We start from the raw sequence: 23,505 nt of genomic DNA on the forward strand, positions 1-23,505 counted from the left end.
TTTGAGAATGTGTTTTAGGGGGTGTGGGTGCAGTACAGCTGCTCAGGGCAGGAGTGGTGGTGAGGAGACACTGCCAGGGGAGGCTGGGCGGACACTGCTCCTCATCCTCAGTAGGACAAGCTGCTGACTTTGAGAACAGACAGACGGAGCCCAGGACAAATTATGTAACTGCTGCTTTTTCATCAGCCTGTTCCCCTGACTTCTTTTTGCAGGTTAATTGACTCTATTTGTGTGGCAAGGCCACTTAGAGCTTTCTTCCATAAATGACTTCTGCCTCATCTGATGGCACAGTTAAATGTCTGAATTACCTCTGAAATCAAAAAAAGTGGAACTGAAACTTTTCTAGGCAGTTTATGTGGAAGCATGGGATCCTTCCTGAATGATTACTCATAACTTTTATTGCTAGCTTTGTTCTGGCTTTCTTTCTGTGCAGGATGGATATAGGAGCTTTCAAGTGATGCATTTTATGTAGATGTGGGATGGCTGGGCCTTGTCTGCCTGGAGACACCAGCTCTGCTCAGAAGCCTCCCCATGGAGGAGGCTGGGGGTTGGAGTCTTACACTAGCGCTGAAAATTGAGGGTAGTCCGTCAACAAGAGACTTTAAATTGTGTTTCAAGGCCAAACAGCGTCCTTGGGCCAAGGATGTGGGATTTTATCTGGGGCACGTTTGCAGAAGTTACAGGAGGAGCTGCTGCAAACTGCTTTATAGGTGGAGTTGGATTAAAGGATCTGACCAAAATTATTCATGATGCTCTATTTACAGCATGTGTCATTTTGAAGTCTTGCAGTACCTGGCCCATCTACTTTTTCACTGGGGCTTGTTTGTTCAGGAAAGTCAAGTTTCATACAAAAATATCTTTTAGCTCTTTGGCTATTGAAGCTTCAGTGGGGAACATGGGAAAAATTCAACTTTTCAAGACTTGCTCCATATTCAGATGGTCCAAACCAGTTTTTATTCAATCTGGTCTTAGTGCTGGATAGATAGATCAATTTGATCTATTTATTATGAGAAATAAGAGAATGGGGAATAGTTTGGCTAATCCCCAATGAGTTGTGGATCTCCTCCAAAAGCAGCTTTTAGCTCTCCCTAGCAGGGCTTGTGTCAGAGTGCAGGGCAGTGTGAGGAGCAGCTTGCACCCTCTCACTTGTGCTCAGAGCTGTTACTGCAGACGATGGACTCGGGTGCCTCCTCCAGGCCAGGTGAGACATACCTTGAGTGCATCTCTGAGATGGCAGCACATGCCAGCAAAGGGAGTGGGCTGGGAGGCCTCTGAGCTCTCTGTGGGCAGGGAGACAGAAGCAGCCACAGCCTGAAAGCCACAGGAACAGGCTTGGAGGAGAGCCACCCAGCTGTGATGGGTCCCAGCAAGGCCTGGCTCAGTCAGATGTTTGCTTTGCCCTTCCTTCCTTTTGCCTTTTTCAGGGTGGCTCTGCCAGTCTGTTTAGCAGCAATGCCCTGGCACCTGCCCCACTGTTCCCACTGTCCTTCTCCTGGATGGAATGTGTAAATCCAGCCCTGAGGGGATGGCACTGTGTCACCTCACCACCTGCCTGAGGAAGATCCCTGCTGCCAGGCAGGAGGCTCTGCTACGGTGCTGCTGCACCATTTCTCTCGTCACAGCCGCAGCTGGGCTCCACAGAGGTATTCCTGCTTTGCTCCATGGTTCGTGTAAATGATTTGCTGGTAAATGTTATCAGAGCCTTCCCAAGGGAGCTGCTGCCTCCCACCCTCCCCTGTGTGCTCAGAGCCTGTGGCTGTAATCGACACAGTTCTGCTTTAATGCTTCACCAGCCCTCAGCCCATCTCCATGGCAGTGCTTCTGCTGCAGTTCCTGCACGTCCTGTGCTCCCCATGGCCGTGAGGCCTCTGTGGCTGTGGCCCCCCTGCCCCAAAACCCTGCCAGCCCTCAGTTTTGCCCCCACACCTGCAGCACAGTGGCACCTGAATGTCTGGCAGGGCTCCCACTGGTGAGCAGCTCCTGCTGATCACATCAAGAGGGCTGGGGGTGTTTTGAGCTGTGTGTGGCTGCACCAAAGCAAAGGTGCTTGTGCTTTGTAAAGCTCCTGGAAAACTCTCATTGAAGAAAACTGTTTTGCTTTCCCCCACAGAAGCCTGAATCAAAGCCATCAGCCACCTGCCCTGCGGGGTGAGCCTGCCCGAGGGTCACACTCTGCCATGCCAGCAAGGAGACACAGGATATTCCCATTGCTGTTCTCAGAGCCATGTGTGGCTGTGCCAAGGCAGAGGAAATACAAAGGTAAGACCATTTATTCTCTGGGGTGCGGGGTGCTGGTGACCACCCACACCCCACGAGGTTGGGGTGTGCAGGAGCAGCAGGTGCTGGCCCAGCAGCTCCCCTGTCTGGAGCATCCCTTGTGCTTTGGAAGCTGGATGTGCCCAGTCCTGCTGCCCTGGCCCTGTTGTAACCCCCAGGGAGGTTTGGGACAGGCAGGGCCCCAGCAGTGCTGGCAGCAGGAGGATGAGTGACGCACAGGTCACACATCACCATGCCACTTGTGCTATTGCATAAATCAAAGGGATTTGGGTGAGGGTAACGAGGGCAACTTGGGGCTCTGAGCTGGGGAGGATGAGGCCTTGGAAGATTTTAATTTTCTACACTGAACAGTCTGAGGGTGGGGGCTGTGGCCACACTTGGACCACTGGGGATAGACTGAGGGTAGCCCACGCTGAGGAGGGAGGTGGGCTGCATTTTCCCCCCACCAGGCTCTCGCCCCTCTGCCAGCTTTGCTCAATTGTGGGAAATCCTTTAAGCTTTTGCATTAGTGCTGTATTTAGGTCTGCACTGTATTAGGGCTTGGCATAGGGAGCGCAGTGAGATTTCTCACTTAATAAAGAATGTTCTAAAGGCATTTGTCACCGTGCCCACTGCCGGGAGCCAGCGCTCTGGGTAGGCAGGGAGGTGCTGTGGGAGGTGAGGGAGCTGGGCTGGCTCCAAGGCCTGCTGTGCTTGGCCCTGGCCAGCTCCCATCTCTGCCCCTGTGCTCCCACACTGAACTTTGGGACACAGGGTCCTGGTCTGTCCCCATTATCACCCAGCCAGGGGCTACCTCAGGTTGTGCATCCCAGGGCTGCAGCTGGTGACCTCCCCACCCGTGCATCAGCCCAGCTGCTGGCAAAGCCCAGCCACCCTCCCGTGAGGCTGCGGGGCTGCTGTGCTGGCGGGAGGCCCATCCTGCTGGCAGTGAATGTGTCACAGGCGGTGCTCAGGGATCGTGAGTCACCAACGCCCACCGCCAGCCAGCCTGGCCGCTCCTGGCACGGGGCTGCAGAGCAGGAGTGGGAGAGATCTGCTGCCTCCTCCTCCTCCTCTGCCTCTCCCACCTGCATCTTCCACAGGGCACCAAATGATGGGGGGTGGGAGCACTTACCTGGGGCTGAGGTGGCGTTCAGCTTCCCTGGACCAGTGTGGGGATGTGATGCTCCCCCCACAGCCCTGCTCACAGGTGTCTGACACTGCCACAGCTCTACCCCAGCTCCTGGACAGCTTGGCAAGGATGGGGCTGAGGGGGCTGCCTGTGGAAATGTGTGTCCCCTGGACTGTAAGTAGCTGAAGCTGGGGCTGGGCCAGCTCAGGGTGTGCTGCCGGGAGCCAGGAGGAGCCTCTGGACTCCCCTTTCAGTGTGGATTTTTCTTTTAATCTGGTAATTGCTGAGCCAACAGAGTATTAGATACAGATTTTGAGCCTGTGGTGATGGGCTGTGGCAAACGGCCCACACTCTTGTGGAGGGCAAAGCTCAACCCTTGGCTCGAGAGCAAGTGAGGAGCCTTCTCTCCCTGTTCAGCCTCCTGAGTGGCACTTCAGCACTTTAATCCTTGTCCCCAAACTCCAATGCCTGCAGTTGTTTGAGGGCCACAACCTGGAGAAAGCCAAGCTTCTGCATCACGCCATGGCAGGAGAGGAGAGACGTTGTGCTGTGGCTCAAGTGACATCCCTGGGCAAGCCCAGTGTAAGTGCATGTGGCAGCCCCTTGCTGGGGCTCAGCTGGGAGCCCTGGCAGCCTCTCCCCCTTTCCCTCAGACTTGCTGAGTGAGCAGGAAAAGCAAAATTTTGTGTGATTGTTGTGGATCTGCTGCTGAACCAGGCCCCAGAGCAAAAGCCTCTCCCAGAACCACCACTGGGTCTCCCAGGGAGGGCCCCAACCCCAGAGATAAATCATCAGACAGGGAAAGCTTTTATTTCCTTTCTGTCTTTGCCTTCTCCAAGGCCAGGCTTGATTATTCCTTTCAGCAACACAAAGTGCTAGAGAGGCTCAGCAGCCAGAGATCAATTTTCTCTGTTCTTGGTGTAATGTGTCTGTGCAGGGGGAAGTGGCTTTTTTCCTTCCCTTCCCATTGTGCTGAGATTTGCTGGGTGGCACCAGGGGCAGTGGCAGCTGCATTGCCAGAGGGAGGGTGGCAGGGAACGTGTGCCAGCCCTCACCTGGTGCTGTGCTGATGGAGGGTGTCAAAGCCTTTCACTCACAGCCATTGAAGAGCAAAGATATTGCTGGGAAAGAAATCCCAGCTTGTCTCAGTATCACTCTGAGGCACAGTGCAGGGTGGGACTCTCCACTGCTGCCTCTGCTCCTGCTGTGACGTTCCCTCTCAGTCACCACAAAGCACTTGCTAATGGAGGATGACTTTCTTTCTAGGGAACATGCAAAAATTTGTCTCCACCGGAACAATATGCAAAGATCTCATGTTTAAGTGATTGGGACATAGTGGCAGTACAAGGTATGAAGTCTGAACACAAAGGGATTCAAGATGGTTCTCAATTATGCAGACAAGTTAAGGGAAAAAAAATTTAGAGAATTTCAGAATTTTAAGAGGATGGGAAAGAATTTGGCATGGAATGAAATATTAGAGAAAAGGTTAGACCAGCAAAAAAGCAGATGAGAAAAGCCTGAGGGGTGAGGCAGATGGACCAGAGCAAGGAAAGCTGTCAGCCCACAGGACAAGGACTAACCAAGGGATGAGCCCTGGCACTGTCCACGCAGCATCCCAAGTCCACATTCCCACACTGGAGCTGTGGCACAAGGCAGAGGGAAAAGCATCCTCTCCCTGGCACTGGCATGGCTGGACTTGCTCAGGGGCTGCTGGCAGGGGGGTGTCCATGGCTGTGGATCAATGAGGCAGTGAGCCCTCGCTGTGAGTGTGGCTCGGTCCATGCAGGGCTGTTTGCTGGTCCATCTGTGCAGGCATGGGAGGTGCTTGCCTGTTCCTGGGGGCTGGGAGGGAGCACCAGCCTGGCAGAACCACAGTTTGCTTCCACCAGCCACTGGTTTGGACCTCTCCAGACTGTGCAAATTAGGAAACTCTTTGAAACACCAAAGTGTCACACTGCAATGCCAGGCAGCAGCCCTTTGCTTCTTTAAGCAGAAATACAGCTGGGGTTTGGATCACCACCTTTTATCCACAAAATGCTCAAGCAAGTTCATAAACTGCAGAACAAAATACTAAAGACTGCAGGTAATTATGGCAGGGACCTCTGGAGTCTTCCCCAGCATGAGGAGCCCCAGCAAAGCTGTCAATGGCTCCCACTGCTTCTGATCCTTCCTGGCAAATATTAATTTTGGTTTTTTTCAAGTTGAGAAATTAACTGCTCTGCAACCCCATCTAATTTGAATACTCTAATTAAGCAGTTTCGGTGCTTTTCTCCTCCCAGGACCTCCCCTGGCCAAGCACTTTAACCCCTTGGTTCCCAGGCTCCTGGAGCAGTCGGCCTCTGAGGTCTGCTGGTTTGGCTCCCTCGGATGATGATGATGGATGCCACATGTCACCCAGGCTGCAGCTCTCCAGGTTGTTATAATGACCCTTGCTGGTGTCTGGATTGTCTCCAAGCAGCCAGGTGTTCTTTCCAGGAGAGCTGACAGGCTCTGGTGGGGAGGACACACAGCTTTGTCCCATTGGCCTCCCTTGACAGGGACGCTGATCGAGTGTCTCGTAACGAGCTCGCCGTGTTCCTGCTCTGCAGATGGTTTGTTGGCTGCTGGCAAAGGCAGCCTGGGGAGGAGCTCCCCCTGCCCATGGCTCTGCCACTGCACTGCTGTGGAAAGCCTTTCCCTCTGGCCTCAGGCTGATCTCTGGAGGCATCTCACCCCAGACGTGCAGGGAGGCCATTTGGGCACATGTGCCAGGCACAGGGACTCTCTGCTGATGTGTTTGTGTGGCTGGGGAAAAGAGATGGATGGGAAAGTGAGTGTCCTCAGCATGGGGAACAGGGCCAGGCCAGGACAATGGGCTGTGATATTCTGATTTGATATTCCATGATTCCAAAATCAAGTGGGATATTCCACCCTGCAGCATTTGGCGACAGTGGCATTGCCCACCTGGCAAGAATCTCCCACACTCCGTGAGTGCTGCCAGAACTCAGACATTGTGCATTCCATGCTGGCCAGGAGTGATGCTCCAGGAAAGGGCCACCAGTATTCCAGCAGGAATGTCCCCAAGGCACTGGAGAGCCAGGAAGAGGAGGTGCTGGGCTGTCTCGGTGGCACTGCCTGTCCCAGGCTGGGGACAGCCCGAGGCAGTGGGTGCTCGGGGCCCAGGTCAGGGCACAGCCTGGCAGTGCCCGCCCGGCACTCGGGGCACTTTAATGAGCTCAGCGCCAGAGCCCACACGGAGGAATTAACGACTTGGAATAATACTTGTCACTTCTCTGTGAGGAAATTGTCAAGTGAAAAGCAATTTACTAAAAAAGAGGGAGGAAAGAAATGGTTTTGCTTATTAAGATCAACATCATATTAAAGTATTTTCTCAATACCCCAATTTGGGTTGAATTTTACATTTTTTCTCTCTTGTTCTCACCAATGGGAGTAAAGCAGGGGGTTTCACTCTAATTAATTGTTGTCTGCTTCATTTGGCCAGCAAATTTCATGAGCAAGGTTACACATTCCTGTAGCATTTGAATTGCAAATGCTGCAGGAATATGATAAAAAAAGAAAAACACGTGGAATTCTAAAAGCAAATGGGAACCTTTCTGTAAGGCATCAGTTTAAAATTGCTTTATATTTGCAAATCTTAAAAATATATCTTGACAGAATATTTCCTTCCCCCCTCCTTTCTTTTCATTTGGAGTTTAAAGCAACAGGTTTGTTTTATGTGTTTCACTGGTGCCTTTTTTAGCCTTAAGGAGCTGTATTTTCAGTTTTACTCTACCATTGGGTAGAAATTTAAAATCTGTATGTATTTCTATGAAGAGGCTGTCCCGTGTGTTGGTGATTTAACAAAGGCAAGCCTTTGCAGAAATTTGTGGAAGGTGGCAGCCGAGGAGAGGGGCTGTGCTGGCATCAGGCCGGGTGTGTGCAGGACAGGCGGGTCGGCAATGGCTCTGCAGAAAGGATTACAGCAGCTTGGACTGTGAAGGGCAGCGAGGAGAGAGCTCGATGTCTGGAGAAAATAGGAAGAGGAATGACCCGTGAAACCACATTTCTGCCTTCACCACCGGCGGGATGCTCACAGGGAGCAGTGACTCATCCCAGGCGGAGATGAGAGACCCCTCGGAGCTGATCCTGCGGGCAGGAGAGGCAGCATGGGGGGATAACCAGGAGAGAGGGCAGGTGGGGAGGGGAGGGGCGGCAGGCACTGAGTGTGGCTGGGGGTGGCAACAGCATCTTCCCCTGTGGTGCTGTTCAGCTCCAAGCTCTTCTAAATGGCTGGTGATCAGGTACCATGTCTGTGAGCCAAAGAGAGATGCTTCTCCCAGAAATCCCAACAGTCTCCTTGGTGTATCAATTATATTTCAGTGCAGTCCCACTTCTGCTTCAGAATTAGTAAGTACTTTGGAAAATGTCCTTTACCTCCTTTGAAGCACCATCATGCCTTTTGTTGCAACTAAAGTAATGGCTAAAAGCCGAGGGATGGCAGAAAATCAGAAATTTCTGAGAAAGGTCCTCAGGATTTGCCTCTGAGTCATCTCTATATTGGCAGGAAAAGCTGGCAAAAAAGAAAAGCATCTCTGCAGGTTGTGAAACAGCCCCAGAATGAGGAGTCTGGGCCAGGTGGACACATCCAACCCCTAAGACACATTTCACTGGAATCTGACAGGGCTGAGATCAAAAGCTGTCATTGCAGTTCTGTGACTGGGGTAACACGACCTCCTTGAATGAGCTGCATGTGAGAGCAGCCCCCGGTGCTCCAGGAGCCATTCCAGCCCTGAGGAATGTCCCTACCCTGCAGCTTCCACGCCGAACACCATAAGGCACAGTAAGTGGATTAGCAAAACCTCTGGAAGAGGCAAAGAAGAAAGGACGCTGGGTCTTAAGCTGGTTTTGCATGTATTTATGCAAATGACGTCCCCAGCTAGACGGCAACTGAGGTGAAATCTGGGCTATCCCTGCTGCCCTGGCTCAGCAGCTGCTGCACCTTCCTGGCAGGGCAGAGCCTGGTTTGCAGCTCGGGCAGCGCAGGGAGTCAGAGCAGATCGATGATGGCAGCGGGCACAGCCCACAGGAGGTGGTGGATGTACAGAGCACCCACACTGTGGCTGCAGTGGGGAGGCTTTGGCTGCTGGGGGTGGTGCAGTCCCACCCTGGCATCCACAGGACATGTTCCAGACTCCTCACTCCATCCATGGCTTGGAGAGGCTCCTTTGTCACCTCTTGGGGTGACTGCTCCCAGTCCCACCTCCCTGTTGGGCACAGCACCGGGCAGGATTCATCTCTCACACTGGTGAGATGGGGATTGCAATTATTGCTGGCCCTTGCTTGTGCCATCTGTCTGTTCCCTGAACATCCCTGCAGGATCTGTGTCTTAGCAGGTTAATTTAATAAGAGCCTGCTTTATTGTTGCTGGCTGCAGGCACAGCACAGAGCAGCTGAGTCCATCAGCAGCACAGAGCTGCTCTGGCAGCAATCGAATCCTGCCCGGATGTTCATTTGGGAAGGTTGCTTTGCTGAGAAAGGGCAAACCCTCCTGGGGCAGCACCGAGGGCTGAGCCCGGCTCCTTTCTTCTTGGCAGGAGCCGTGGAGAAAGTGGCAGCAGAGATTAAATCACGCCTTTGACCCGGGATGTGCCGCACCTCAGGGGAGGGGACGGTGACACTGAGGGAGTGGCAGAGGTGGCACTGGCAGGAGGTGCCCTGCACGGCTGGCTCAGGCCTTGGCCATTTATGGCAGAAGCAGCTCTTCCCATCCAGACTTTCAAAACCTTTTACATCACCAGCTATTTTTGTGGCTCAGGATATGTGGAAGGGCACAAGGCGGTGAAAGAGCTGTGCAAACTGTTTAATGAAGGCAATGACTCGTCTTAAGGGTAACAAACAGCCTGGTGCACTTTGGGATTGGCCCTTTTTTTCAGCTGTAGGCATCTATGCCCAGGTATAAAGTGCTGTGAGTTGGGAAATAAATCTTGGCAATCCAAATCAATACTGGGATTGATTTACGGAGGAGGGAAAAAAAAAATCCATTTTCCCAGTCCTGTGTCCACCTGCTTGTTCTTCCCCTCAGCCCAAGAGCGAGGCGTTGCTGGTTAAAGTCAATTGCACAAAAATATATTTGGCTTTTCTCCCGCTGTGCTCTTTGCCCCTTCCTCTCCCGCAGTCATTCCTCCACCCATCACAAACATAATGGACCAGCAGTGCCACCAAGACGTGCACATAATGAACCTAAGTGACCGTGTAATCCTATTATTGTCACCCTCACCCTCCCTTGTCCCTTTGCTCCCTCCCCCCGTTTGTCACTGTCGCCGATTGTGTCATGGTTAAAATTAGATGGGAAGCTCCTCTGGGAGCAACTGCGGCTTTCCTTTATCCCGAGCACCCTGAGTGCATTAAGGTACTTTGCAACAACTCGTGATTTCTAATGGGGTTAAAGTAGGAGGCAGCCTGTTCTAATGTTCACCTTTTTACATTTTCGAGCTGATTCACCAGCCACATGAAAATCTTCCAGCCAAGCACGTCTGCCTCCTGCCAGCAATCCACTTGACAACACGATTCTGGAGGCAACGGTGAAGGAAGGAGAGGGCTTTTTACTTATATTTGATAAAGAAGAGTGAATCAAATTTGGTGTAACATAAGATTTATTCTGGAGGATAAAAGTCCTCATTGACCTTTTCCCATAATGGACCTGTTGTCTTTATGGAAAGAAAGTGAATAAAATAAAGCTGTTTGTGAAAACAGCCACAAGCAGAGTCCCCTCCTCAGTATCTTTGGATGGTTTTAGCCTTGAGCAGGCACCCCTCTATGGCTGCTGGAAACCCGGGATGGACAAACGCAGCAGCTCTGTGTGCCCTGGACGTGCAATCAAACAGGTGATGCAAAGGGGAAAGGAACAAATCCAGCACCTCACACGTGCCTGCTGAAACTCTGCAGGGAGCAGCAGGAACAGACGTGTTTGTACTGGAGGGCAGCTGCTGCTACGGGCGGGAATCATCGCCTGGGGTCTGGAGTGACTGGGGGGGTTTATTTTAGAGAGAAAACAGACGGGGATTCCTTTCAGTCGGTTCCTCCTGCCACGGGGAGTTCCAGGGCGGGTGGCGCTGGTGCCGTGCTGACCCCTGCTGTCACCTCCTGTCACCTGCTGACCCCTGCTGTCACCTGCTGTCACCTCCTGTCACCTGCTAACCCCTGCTGACCCCTGCTGTCACCTGCTGACCCTGCTGTCACCTCCTGTCACCTGCTGACCCCTGCTGACCCTGCTGACCCTGCTGTCACCTCCTGTCACCTGCTGACCCCTGCTGACCCTGCTGTCACCTGCTGACCCCTGCTGTCACCTGCTGTCACCTGCTGTCACCTGCTGTCACCTGCTGACCCTGCTGTCACCTCTGACCCCTGCTGTCACCTGCTGACCCTGCTGTCACCTGCTGACCCCTGCTGTCACTTGCTGACCCCTGCTCTCACCTGCTGACCCCTCTGACCCCTGCTGACCCTGCTGACCCTGCTGTCACCTGCTGACCCCTGCTGTCACCTGCTGACCCCTGCTGTCACTTGCTGACCCCTGCTCTCACCTGCTGACCCCTCTGACCCCTGCTGACCCTGCTGACCCCTGCTGACCCTGCTGTCACCTGCTGACCCCTCTGACCCCTGCTGTCACCTGCTGACCCCTGCTATCACCTCTGACCCCTGCTGTCACCTGCTGTCACCTGCTGTCCCCTGCTGACCCCTCTGACCCCTGCCCCGAGCCCAGCCTGGCCAGGAGCTCCGCCGCTCCTCCCCGGGGGTTTCACAGCCGGGCAGTGAGCCCTGTGCCAGCTGTGCCAGTGCAAAGACACAGGTCAGATCTTGCCTGACCTTGCTGTGACCTGGGGGCAGCAGCTTGCAGAGAGTCAGGATGCTTTGGGCTGGGAAGGATTTAAAGGGGATCTCGTGTCACCCCAAACTCGGACACTGCAGGGCTGGGGCGGCTCCTCCGGGCAGCCTGTGCGAGGGCCGCACCGCCCGACAGTAACGATTTTATTCCCAATAGCTGATCTGAACCCGTACTCTCTCAGTTTGAACCCATTCCCCCTTTTCTGTCGCAACATGTATTTGTGAACATGCAAACATCCCCCTCTGTCTTTCCTGCAAGTTCCCTTCAGGCACTGGAAGGGGCAATTAGGTCACCGCACAGCTATCTCATCTCCAGGCTTTACAATCCCAGTCCCAGCCTTTCCTCATATCACAGGAGCTCCATCCCTCTGGTGACGTGTGGCCCTCTTGTCACCAGCCTAGCGGGCTGCCAGGGATGAAGAACCACGGTGCCGGTGTCACAGCCCGGGTCCCCGCCCCCGCGGGGAGCTGAGAGGAGTTTGTTAAGGAGTTTGTTCAAGTTATCGAGTGCCGAGCGGGAGCTCGTGGAGGGACAACGCGGCGCCCCCAGAGCCGCCCTTAGGGGATGCCATCTTGGCACCGCCATCTTGGCACCGCCATCTTGGCACCGCCATCTTGGCACCGCCATCTTGGCACCGCCATCTTGGGGGGGCGGGCAGGGACAGCGCCCCGGTGCCACACCCAAACCTGTCCCCCCGCACAGCGCCCCGGTGCCACACCCAAACCTGTCCCCCAGCACAGTGCCCCGGTGCCACACCCAAACCTGTCCCCCCGCACAGTGCCCCGGTGCCACACCCAAACCTGTCCCCCCGCACAGTGCCTCCGTGCCACACCCAAACCTGTCCCCCCGCACAGCACACTGCCTCGGTGCCACACCCAAACCTGTCCCCCTGCACAGCGCGGTGCCACACTCAAACCTGTCCCCCTGCACAGCGCCTCGGTGCCACACTTAAACCTGTCCCCCCGCACAGTGCCCCGGTGCCACACGCAAACCTGTCCCCCCGCACAGCGCCTCGGTGCCACACCCAAACCTGTCCCCCCGCACAGCGCCCCGGTGCCACACCCAAAGCTGTCCCCCGGCGCAGTCCGGGCGGGCCGTGACGCAGCACGCCGGAAGTGAGCGCACGGCGGGGCGGGGCAGCCTCCGGTGTGCCAGTGAAACCCTTCCGGGCGGGCGGGTCCCGCGGCGATGGCGGGAGCGCGGCGCTGAGGGAGCGGAGCGGGGCCGGGGCCGCGCCGGGCGCTGACGGGGTCTGGCTGCCCCCGGGACGGCGCGGGAGCAGCGGGGCCTCGCCCTTCACGGGAGGCGGGCCGGGGCTATGCGAGGGCCGCGGTGCCGCCTGCCCTAGGCCGGGCCCGGCGCGGAGCGGCCAGCGGGGCCCGATGCGGGAGTACAAGGTGGTGGTGCTGGGCAGCGGGGGGGTGGGGAAGTCCGCCCTGACGGTGCAGTTCGTCACCGGGACCTTCATCGAGAAGTACGACCCCACCATCGAGGACTTCTACCGCAAGGAGATCGAGGTGGACTCGTCGCCCTCGGTGCTGGAGATCCTGGACACGGCGGGCACCGAGCAGTTCGCCTCCATGCGCGACCTCTACATCAAGAACGGGCAGGGATTCATCCTCGTCTACAGCCTGGTCAACCAGCAGTCCTTCCAGGTAACCGAGCGCGGCGTCCCCTCCGCGCGGAGCCGGCCCTGCCCGGGCCGAGCAGGAAGTTTTAGGGGTAGCCACGTGTGCGTGGCAGCGCTTTATCTCCCAAGGGCCAAAAGTGTAAATGCCCAGCTTGAAAGCGCCTTTACCAGCCCTGCTTCCCGCTGGAAAACTGCTTACTTTGCAGGTACTTATCAGGGTGCCACCATTGTTAAGTCCCACGCAGTGCTGGAGAACAATGCCGAGCTCCCACTTCCCCAACAGAAATCTCTTGGCAATCCCCTTTTGTGAAGAAATCACTCGATATTAAAACCGAGACTTCCCCTTCCAACCCCCTCTCCTTCCTAAAAGGCATGTTTCTGCAGTTGCTCCTGAAGAGAGTCTCATTGTTCTGCAGTTGTGACTTGTTAAGTGAGCTGCTATTTTCCGCTCCCTGCCCCCAAAATATATTCCTGTCCAGCACGAGCTCGATGCTCTCCCAGCGTAGGTGGAGTACTGGAGAGCAGAACTAGCTATACACGGTAATTTGTGGTTCTGGATTTGATTTCTACTATTAAAACTCTCCAAAAAAAGGAACTGTCTCAGCCAGTAATTGGTCTAAGCTGCCTGTAGAAACGGGGCTTTGTTTTGGGGCAGTAAGGGAGTTTGGAAGCACTCCGTGCAGCGCGGGGATTCGCAGCTCCTGCCTTGGCTTGGGCTGCTGGGCTGGGTGTGTTCCAGCTGCTTGGCAAGACCTTGCACACCCCCAGTGTTTGCTCCTGCTGAAGGCTAAACCTTATCTCAGCAGAGGCCTCGAAACAACCCTGTTCGGGCTGAAGACATGCTTATCTCTGGAAAACAACAGCAGTGACATTGGGATGCTTCTGCTCTCATTTTCACTGATTTTTGGGTTCCAGCGAGCCCTCATTATTTGAGAAATGCATGTGCAGTAATCTTCCTCGTTAATATTTAATTATTCCCGTCTGTCTGTAGTGTTTGCTCTGAAGGCTGTAGGTGTAAACCTCTCTGCAGTTCTTTGCACGGTGGTAACTTCAAACGCTGGGATTGCTTTGTCTCAGAACTATGCAAGAATTTGTAGTACCGATAGCAACTTAAAACACTCAGGGGGCAGAGGAAGCTGACTCAGACTTTCAAGTGTAAACGCCCCTTGTCGGCTCAGACTTGAATAAATGCATCTCTAGGTAATAAAATCTCTTTACAGCATCTAATTTGGTTACTTACATGTGATTAAATGTGTTCACAATGAATTATTCTAAGCATTCCAGGACTGAGAAGGTTTTATTTAAATTGATGGCTTTCTCGAGCTGTAAACTAAGCACAAACTTCCTAAATGGTTGTGTAATGGCACGGCCCTGCTAGGGTTACAGGTCCTTAGACTTGAGACAACTTCAGAAAGCTGAACCAGCCTTCAGAGCAGCAATACCGTGTCCTCCTCTGTCTGAGAGCACAGCAGTCACTTTCTGTTGGTTTATGCACATAAATTCTTTAAAGTGTGCATGCTTTTATACAAAAAAAGAAGTAGCTTAGTGATAGGTGGTAAATTTTCTCTGAATTCTAGATCTGCGAGTTTAAAAAGTCTTGTGGTGTATTTTTAATGTTCAGTTGCACGTGAGGGTTACTAAAATGTGTTCCTACAGTGGTTCTGTAGCAATTCCATGTGATTCCCTGCATGCACTAACCAGCTGGATTGTTTGACCAGGACATCAAGCCGATGAGGGACCAGATTGTCCGGGTGAAGAGATACGAGAAAGTTCCTCTGATCCTAGTGGGGAATAAAGTGGATCTGGAGTCGGAGAGGGAAGTCTTATCTGCAGAAGGCAGAGCCCTGGCTCAGGAGTGGGGCTGTCCCTTCATGGAGACGTCAGCCAAGAGCAAAACAATGGTGGATGAACTGTTTGCTGAGATCGTCAGGCAAATGAACTATGCCTCCCTGCCTGAAAAGCAAGATCAGTGTTGTACAACCTGCATCGTCCAGTGAGAGATATTAAGAAAAACCTCAACCATGGCCATACAGAGCAGGTTGGTGGAACAGTCCTAACTGAGGTGCCTAAATATGGTGTTTCAGTAAGAGATAAAGGGACAGGGAGTCTGAAATGAGGCAGCCTTCCTCCAAAAGATGGGAGCTTGTGCACATGATTGAGTCAAATGGACTTCTTGTGTTACCTCAGTAGGGTTAGTCAGGGAACGCTGCATTTGCTTGCTTGCAGTAATTTTACAATGACACAAAATGAATGATCTCATATGCACCTATTTTGACTGTCAGTGCTGTATTTGATGCTGTGTTATTCTGCATAAGTGCTTTGTGGTGTTGCAGTGGGTTTATTCTTGTAGCTGGTATCTCGATTATTTTCCAGTAATGGGAGTTACCTTGGAGTTCAATGGGATTGTTGTGACCAAGTTTCCCAGTAGTTTTACTGAGAAGACTTTGAGCTTGTTTAAAAGAAATAAAGTTCTGTAGCACAGAAACTGATAGTACCCTTCTGCCTTATCAGTGAAATAAGTTTCTTTTGCAAGAGAACCACCCTGAGTGGTGAGAAGTGGCTCAAAGCACACATACAACAGTCAAGGGCATGCACAAAGTGCTCTTCATCTCAAATCTCCAGAGCAGAGAACACACTGTAAAATGGCTTCCCAATGCACAGCTCTCCTTTCCCAGTGACTCACAAGAGGTGTGATGAGAGTCCAGTGCTCAGAGGGCCCTCTGTAAAGTTTCCCCTGTGTCAGGTGTTGCTTTGATTTTTTATCTTTTTTCCCCTCCAGGACAGCTGCCTTTGGCCTTTCACATGTGTGGTCTTTTTTTCATCACCTTTTTCCACCTGAGTGTGCATAGCTCTGTCCCTCCCCGATGTGCATTCCCACTCCTGTTTCCCCTGTAGCTGTTGCAGGTCTTGTTTCACCTCTGGCTCGAATCCATGTGACTGCAAAGCAAGGCTGGGGTGCTCTGTGTGCAGCCAGCTGCTCCCTCAGACCTCCAGTTGTCTGTTGGACCTTTGCAAACAACTGGTGATCTCGGAGAGCAAGTGCAGGAATGAGGGAGGATGTGGAAACTCAGGGGAAGGAACTGCCCCTCCTGACAGCTGCACTGCTCGAGGCTCAGCCTCCCGCTGCCACGTTAGTAACTTGCTTAACTCAAAGGAGCTTTTTGTGGCTGAGTGACAACAGGAAAAATAGGTTATTACTGGAAGCTTTGGACCATGTATCCTCTTTAATCTCGAGCGCAAGGTCAGAGTGAAGTCTCGAAGCTTCTCTTTGAGATTGTTATCAGGTGCTTTGTAAATATCAAGTTTTAGGTGCTCATGGCCCTAGCACTGTCATGCTACAGATAATACATGATGTTTTTATCTCCAGTTCTGTGAAATTAGGAAGGGCTGCTGTCACTGTGTAAGAGGTGTGTGTAAGTTTGAGATTTGCTTGTTGAAAGGTGAGCTTGTTTTGGAGCACAGGAAAATTCAAATAATGTCTCTCATTGTACATTACTCACACCTGCAGATTCTATGGAGTTCTAGGAAGAAATGAATCTAAGAAATTAATGCTTTAAAAAAAAAAGAGTGCTGCAGGGATAATATCCTGAATTGTGTATAGTAATGCAATGTTGCAGCTATTTCTAAGGCAGCTTCACAAACAAGATTATGTGGACTAGAAGTATCATGCCAAAGGATATGGCAATCCCCTGTGGTACTAACAGTTCCTCTTGTGCAGGTTACTGTCTTAAACTCTGGCAAAATCAGGCCTTTCATCCTTGAAAGTTATAGTTCTGGAATTGATTGTTTCTAAGAGAGGCTTTGTAACCTGTCTGCTTCTGGATTAACACTAAGTAGCACATTTAATCTTAAAGGTGAAATTGAAGAAGGGGCAGGGCCACATGTTATTCTTTTGAATGATAACTTTTACCTAGATTTGGTGGCTTCCTAAACGTGTTCTTGCTTCAGAAGAAAAATCTATATTCTTATGTCTTCGTGAGGTCTTGAGACAGAGGATCTAAGCTTTTGTGATAGAGATTTCCTCTCCTTCCTTCTGCCTGGCTTAGACAATCACCCCAAGCTTTTAGCAGCAAACTGCTTCCTTGCTTCTGGGGAATGCTGTCTCTCCCTAGTACAGTCTCATCACCTGTGCCAAACAAGTCTTTCCTTCCTGATCCACTTCCTATTCAGTCCAGTTCTCACCATGTCTGGAACTTGTATTACTCATTCTGGCTTTTCACAGGCTTCATGCTCTGTATATTTAATTCCAGGCTAACACTTTAGGGGTACTTTGCTCTTCCGGGCTCCCACTCTATCCTTGTTCTTTGATTGAGTAGATGTAGGATCTCATTAACTTTATCATTAGCCTTTGCTGCTTGATAATTTCTGTCTGATGTGCTCTGGTGGGAGAGGTGCTGATGGTGTCTTGTGATAGCTCTAATCAGCTTTGCAATCCTGCTTATCTATGATCCAGGAAACAATTGCTGCTTGTCAGACCTCTGCTTTAGGAGTGACCCCTCCTAGGTAAATTGAAACTGAGGAAGTAGAACCAGCCCACCAGAAATCTGTGGGTTTGAGCTGCAGTGGTGTCCTGGGATCATCATTATCTTCATCTCTGAGTTCTGTAACCTGGCTGTGTCCAGGAGGAGTCTTGGGAGTGTCAGTTCACAGAGCAGTGTACAACAGTTTGTGGTCCTGCAGTTCTGGTGCAGAAACCCAGGAGGGGTGGGGTGGATTTTTTTTCTGGGCTTAGCTTTGCCTGAGGCTGTTCCAGTGTCAGTTTTAACTCTCAGGTACCACTTCACCTCTTTTTGGTGCTGATACCTCAGCCTGTCTGTCAGCTATGATGTGTAGGTTCTTTCATGATGTTTTTGAGAAGCATTTGCTAAACTGTTGTTCCAGTCAGCTGCCTTGGCTGAGATGGAGGATGGAACATAACTGCATAGTAAGGATAACCCTTAGTTCCTTTAAAAAAATGTGTGTTGTTCTCACATCCTGTTCCCCACCTCCTCTTTTGTGTTTCTGCAGTGGTCTTCTGTCGTTTTGCTCTTGCATTCAGAGATAGGAGAGTTCCAGGATCTGCTCTGTGGTCCTTGCTCCAGTATTTCTCTTGAATTTTCAGTATGACACTGTTTTGTATTTTGAATCTTCTTTAAAGTATGGTATCTGGTACAGTGCTTGTGCACTAAAGTCTTTCTGATACTAATAGGATTGGTAACACATTAAAGGTTGGGGTGAAAGATTGATTCTGATTAGTGGTTTCTGTCCCCTGTGTTCATGAGTAACTGGTATTAGCAAGGCTGAAGGAAGAGTATTCCTCTCTAGGAACAAAACCTGCAAGTGTACTCTCTTCTGGTCTGTGTGGCTGTGCAACACAGGCATATTTACTATACTATATTTTCTAACTTCCCCTTCTCTCCTGCCTGTTCACAGAGGAGACCAGAGAGTGGTGTAAAATATCACGGGCAAATGAAGCCAGATAAGGTATCCTGTAGTGTTAATTTTAGTAACTAAAATGGAAAGATGACAAATCTGAACTGGGAGGTCCCTAACCTGCAAATGCAAGGATGCTGAAGGGCATGTGGAGGAAAATACCAGTCCTTCATTTTTCTATTCTTAGTATTCGTAGCAATTATTTGCTGGTCACATTGTTAAATGCTGGGTTTAGATGAAGGTTTTGGGTGGATCTAACTCTGGTAGTATGAGGAGCTACACTGTAAATGGTTGCCTCTTCTGTGCTCTAAGCAAAGATAAAACCTCTATTAAGTAGGTCTAATCCATCCCCATTAGAAGCTAAATTTGGTTCACTACTTTTGACAGTACTGGGACTCTCTGTCTAAAACTTGTGGAGCAGCAACAGTGTGTGGAGTGGGAGTGATCTCACCAGACTGGGAGAGAGTTGCTGTTAGTTGGAAAACACACAAGCAAGAAAAACCTTGGTGCTGGCTCCAGTCAGGGCAGGAGTGCTGCTCCTGAGTGTTGAACAGTTGTTAGGCAAGAAGGGGAATCCTGGCCATGTCAGAGCACTCTGTAATTTGCTGAGAGCAAATCAACAGCTGGAAAGAAATGGTGCAGTAGGGAACATAAGGTCCTGACTCATTGGGAGAAATTACTTCAAGAATTGAGAAGGCTCCTCAAAATCCCTGAGAAGTCATGGCTCAAGCTAGAGTGGAGTACATGCACATACATCTGACAGGTTTCTACAGACTTTGAGCTTCACCTAAGATTTTCAGGATATCTCTGAAGATAAATCCTGGGAGCTACAAGCAAATTATCTGAAATGCAACGATGGTTTGGTCACATTGGTAACGTGTTGGTGAGCTTGACTGAGGATGGTAATGTACAGCTCTGGCCCTGCTGAGGCTGTCTGAATGCTAAAGGGATTTTTTTGAGTCATTAAAGGGTCTGATTGCTGCAAACACAGATGTCAAAACTGAGTTAGTTGGCTCATCTGCCTGTTCCCAGAACTTGTGCTAAAGGCCATTGCTGTATTTTACTATTACACATACACTAGGTCCTGCACTGGTGCATCTGTACAAGAGAACTTAAATTTCCTGGCGTTTTCAGATCTTTAGATGCAGTTTTGTATCCCACAGTGGCAGCTGTTGAAAAGTGAATAGCAGTAGGTTGTTACCTGTTTGCCTCTTTCATTACCAGAGTTAGAGGAGCATTTGGGAATGCTGCTGTGGAAAACAGTGGAGCTCAGCATGGAGCTGCTGTTCCAGACAGGGGAGGAGCTGTGTTCACTTTGGATGTGTATTGAATATGGCTTTCATTAGTATTTTTTTGTTTGTTTGTTTAAATTGCAGATAAAACTCAGAGGAAACTTGCACAGATGCTGCTTTGGAGAACTTTCAGCCCAGGTTGCAGAGCTGAGCCTTGGTAAACCTGTCTCTATTACAGCACATTGCCATACATCTAAGTGCATAAGGTTGGTGGCCTCCAGGATCCACACACCTTAATCAGAATGCTTAGCATGTTTACCATAAGTTTTAAAATCTGTTCTTTATCTATCAGTCCTTTTATAGCTTTCTAAGTTCATATAATGGCTAATATGCAAGAGTTCATTTTTAATATTTTAATTGATTTCTTTAATCAATTCTGAATTTGTATTTATTAAATACTTAAACTCAGTATTACCTACTCAATGCCTTTTAAAAGAAGAGAGTTTTAATGGAGAATAAGTTGAGCCTTAAACAAATGGTTACTTCTGTATATTACCTCGCATCAGTGCTTATTTCTATTTGCAAGGTTTTCTCCTACAATGTAGTTGGTCATTCTTTGAGACTTTTTGTTTACGTGTGACAGTGTCATGGAAAGATACTGAGGGCACTCTGTTGTATGGATGTAGTATCCCTTTTCTTGGCAAATGCAGCTGTGACAATGTGTTTTTAACTAGCCTGATTTGACAGTAGGGATTACTTGGAGTGGCATAGAAAGTCTCCAGCTGATGATTCTCCCAATCTCGGGTTTCTCAATTGAACGTGACAATTGTAGCATTGAAAAACAGCAGCACACTTTTCCTTCTACTGAGTTTCTAAACTTGTTTGTTTACAAATTGCTTCTCTATGCCTTTGAAAAGGGATAATGTATCCTTCAAAATGGGCTCTATGCCTACTCTGTCAGCTCAGCTTTGCCTGGCACAGTAAGAGACATCTAGTAGACCTCTGCATATGTAAATCTAATGCAAATAAGATCACTTTACATTTTATAGTTCTTAATATTTGTCTTTCTGAATAATATTTTAAAGCAATATTTGTTAAAATTTTTCTTGCACTGTCACAAATTGCTTTTTAGTTTGGTTTTTTTTTTCCCCAATAAGCAAGTTTAATATTAGAGACAAGTTGGTGTAACAAGGGGAAAAGCACCAGGTTTCAGTGATACTAACTGCAAGCGTGCTTTAAACAGCCATTGCCTTCCTTATTGTTTACCTGATCAACATTTTCTCTGAATACTTGAAAATTTTAACAATAACACAGGTATAAAGAGCAGAATGAAAATGTACAAAGAACAGATGAAATCTTTTTGTTCACCTCTATTAACGTGTTGCATACATGAGAGCTTTTTCTAGCAGTGGTTTAAAATGTGTAATTTTTTTTTGCAGAAATTTAATAACTGCAGCTCACCTACTGCACCAAAGTTCTAGGTTTTTAGGAGCCCAGCTTTAGTCATTTGAACATGCTTCTAGAAATGTACATTCTTTCCCTGTAATAGCTAAATATCTATGAGAAAAGCTCCAGTAAAAGCAGTGATGGATATATGAGGTTAAGCAGTTAAGAACTCACAAATTGTATTGTGGATGATGGCATTTAAAACAATAAAAGATCACCGGTACTGTATCTCAATATTAATGTGTTTTATTGGTAATAATGCAGGCTGACTTTACCATATTAGCAGAAATAAAGATTCTGTGTCTACATTCAGTGTTGAATTTGAATCCTGGAAAGAAGAGGACTCCAGGATTTCTGCCTGGTTATTAAAACACCTTATTCTTTTTCTGTGGGGTTACTTGAAATTTTTTTTTCCTGTTTGTACAAACTTTATAAACAGGCTGAGGCTAATACTTAGGTTTGCACTTTAATATCAGAATTAAACCAAACCTTGTATTCAAACTAGACTTTTTTTTTAAGTGATGGTTGTTGATCTTTTTTGTAGGTTGTAAGGAAGTAATAGGATATGAAAGTAATTCATAAAGATCCTAGTTTTCTTTTGTCTAAGAAGGAAAAAGTTGGTTGATATTGATCAGTGGTTCATTCCTATGGGTAGTTTTCAAAGCAGTGTTCATTTTCATTGACCTCAGCAAAAAAAAAAAAAAAAAAGAAAAAAAACCACAAAAAACAAACAAATGAAAAAAAACCTTAAACTTGAACTAGCTTAGAGTGACAGGACTGGGAAAATAAGAGATGGTTTCTTCAGCACACTTTGGGGGGAAAAAGGGACCAAAAGTTTATTTAGGCTTCCTCAATAGTTTGCATGTGAAGTTGCTTATTAGAGTAAGAGGCTAATAATAAATGCAATATGTATTGTCTTTACTATGGCATCTGTTTAGGAGTTGTTCAAATCACTGCAGTAGGGCTCTACAAATAAAAATGTAACCTAACATCTTGTATCTAATGTACTGTATCTTTATCAGTGATAGGTGAAATCTGGAATAACAAGTGCAAAAATGGAACAATTACCTATAATGCTTTGTAAAAAGTTTTTTCCAGTAGAATTCATTCTTGTCATTTTGTAAGACAACCCTACAGTCCACCTGTTTGTAACTTTTTTAATAAAATAGATACCTGTATTACCAAACCAGGGTGAGTAGTCTGTGTTCAGTTTCTTCTGGAGTGGGCTGAACTGACAAGCTGCTGCTGCTTTTTGTTTTGTGGGTTGTTTTTGGGATACTGGTTTTATTCTAAATGCAGTAACCACATCTGAATTGTGTTGATTGAGTCCTGGTGTGGGGGAACAGGGTGTACAGCTGTGCCCCAGCTGGGTGTAAAGCTCACAGTCTCGGGTGCTCAGAGGGGGAGCAAGGGCTGTGCATGGCCATCCTGTGCAGGGCAGGCACTCCCTGAGCTGGGGCCAGTTCAGAGCAGCCCCTCACAGGCCAGTGTGATGGAGCTTTGTTCAAAAGAAATCTGTGTTTGTCTTGTGTGAGTCTTTAACGTTCTTGTTTTCGTGCAGGCTTTATGTGTGTGAAGATGGCCACAAGTCCTGGCATCACCTTGCAGTGCCTGTAGCTGCCTTCCAGCCAGAGCTGACGTCTTTCCACCACCCTGGCAGAGTGAGTGCTCCTGGAGCTCTGCCACAGGAGGGGCACAAGATTTTTCCAGAAAACCAAAGTGCCCAAAGCTATTTGATAGCAATTATCTTAAATGCTCAGTAAAAGCCCTGAATTTGCCAAGTCAATGATTGTCATCTGGGCCCTGTAACAAAAAATGCATCTTCCTCAGGACATACAGTCTTGGCACTGACCTTTAGTACTGCCTTTGTAACTAAAGCTGTGCTTTAATGGAAAATGTGATTTCAAGTTGAGAAAAAGTTGATACTTTGGTACCTTCAGTCATTAGCAGTGTGTCAGCAGGCAAACCACGTAGCCTGCTCACCACCCCTCCTCCAGCTGAAACAGCATTAGCCTTATCTTGTAGGTTGGTTTCTGTGCTGTTTCTTCTTCCTGCTCACACTTCCTTTGCTGCAATAGAGAAGTAGTTTCCATCTCGAGAGTAGAATGATAGAGGCGAGCAGGGTGTGCTTAGAAGTGATTTTGGGTGAAATGTCGGCTTCCTTAACCAGCTGAGGTGTGAGGGTGACGCGTGCCCAGTTCTCTTTAGTGTCACTGAGGGTGGGAACTGACACTTTAGGATCTGTCTGCTTTGTGGTGTCACTGTTGGGTTCATTGCTGTGTGAGTCTGACTTCTCGTGTGGTTTAAAAGAAGTCAGAATGCAGCAATAATGCTCCCAATTCCTTATGGCACTCAGGTTAACTAAGGAAGCTGATTCCTCTTTCCGCTGATAGGTTGGGAAGTGATGTGAGTACAGCTGTTAAGCCCCTGTGACTTACACCACTGGTTTGTTTCCAGGTGATAGTGTAATAGAGGGTGGGTGAGGATTTAAAGGAAGGACATAAGATCATTATTTAAGCCTATTATCTTTCAAAAG

General features: G+C 49.2%; 1 protein-coding gene and 1 long non-coding RNA gene across 2 annotated transcripts; both read left to right on the top strand.

Annotated features, from left to right (window-relative positions):
• Nucleotides 1–1,257: 1,257 nt before the first annotated feature.
• LOC140684162 (uncharacterized) lies at nucleotides 1,258–10,126 on the top strand. Its single transcript, XR_012055974.1, has 2 exons — nucleotides 1,258–1,643; nucleotides 2,111–10,126. It is a non-coding gene; the product is annotated as an uncharacterized lncRNA (long non-coding RNA).
• Nucleotides 10,127–12,380: 2,254 nt separating this feature from the next.
• RAP2C (RAP2C, member of RAS oncogene family) lies at nucleotides 12,381–22,155 on the top strand. Its single transcript, XM_002190631.7, has 3 exons — nucleotides 12,381–12,904; nucleotides 14,598–14,917; nucleotides 19,668–22,155. Exons 1-2 carry the CDS (start codon nucleotides 12,632–12,634, stop codon nucleotides 14,874–14,876), a joined length of 552 nt encoding a protein of 183 aa, XP_002190667.2. The 5' UTR covers nucleotides 12,381–12,631; the 3' UTR covers nucleotides 14,877–14,917; nucleotides 19,668–22,155.
• The last annotated feature ends 1,350 nt before the right edge of the window (nucleotides 22,156–23,505 follow it).

Source organism: Taeniopygia guttata, chromosome 4A (assembly GCF_048771995.1).
Source record: "Taeniopygia guttata chromosome 4A, bTaeGut7.mat, whole genome shotgun sequence".
Taxonomy (NCBI): domain Eukaryota; kingdom Metazoa; phylum Chordata; class Aves; order Passeriformes; family Estrildidae; genus Taeniopygia; species Taeniopygia guttata.

What these genes read in the sequence shown, in the direction of transcription:
- RAP2C (XM_002190631.7), top strand. Translation starts at nt 12,632, where the DNA reads ATGCGGGAGTACAAGGTGGTGGTGCTGGGCAGCGGGGGGGTGGGGAAG. An exon ending in TCAACCAGCAGTCCTTCCAG is followed by an intron (nt 12,905 to 14,597) that starts GTAACCGAGCGC and finishes TTGTTTGACCAG; the next exon opens with GACATCAAGCCGATGAGGGA.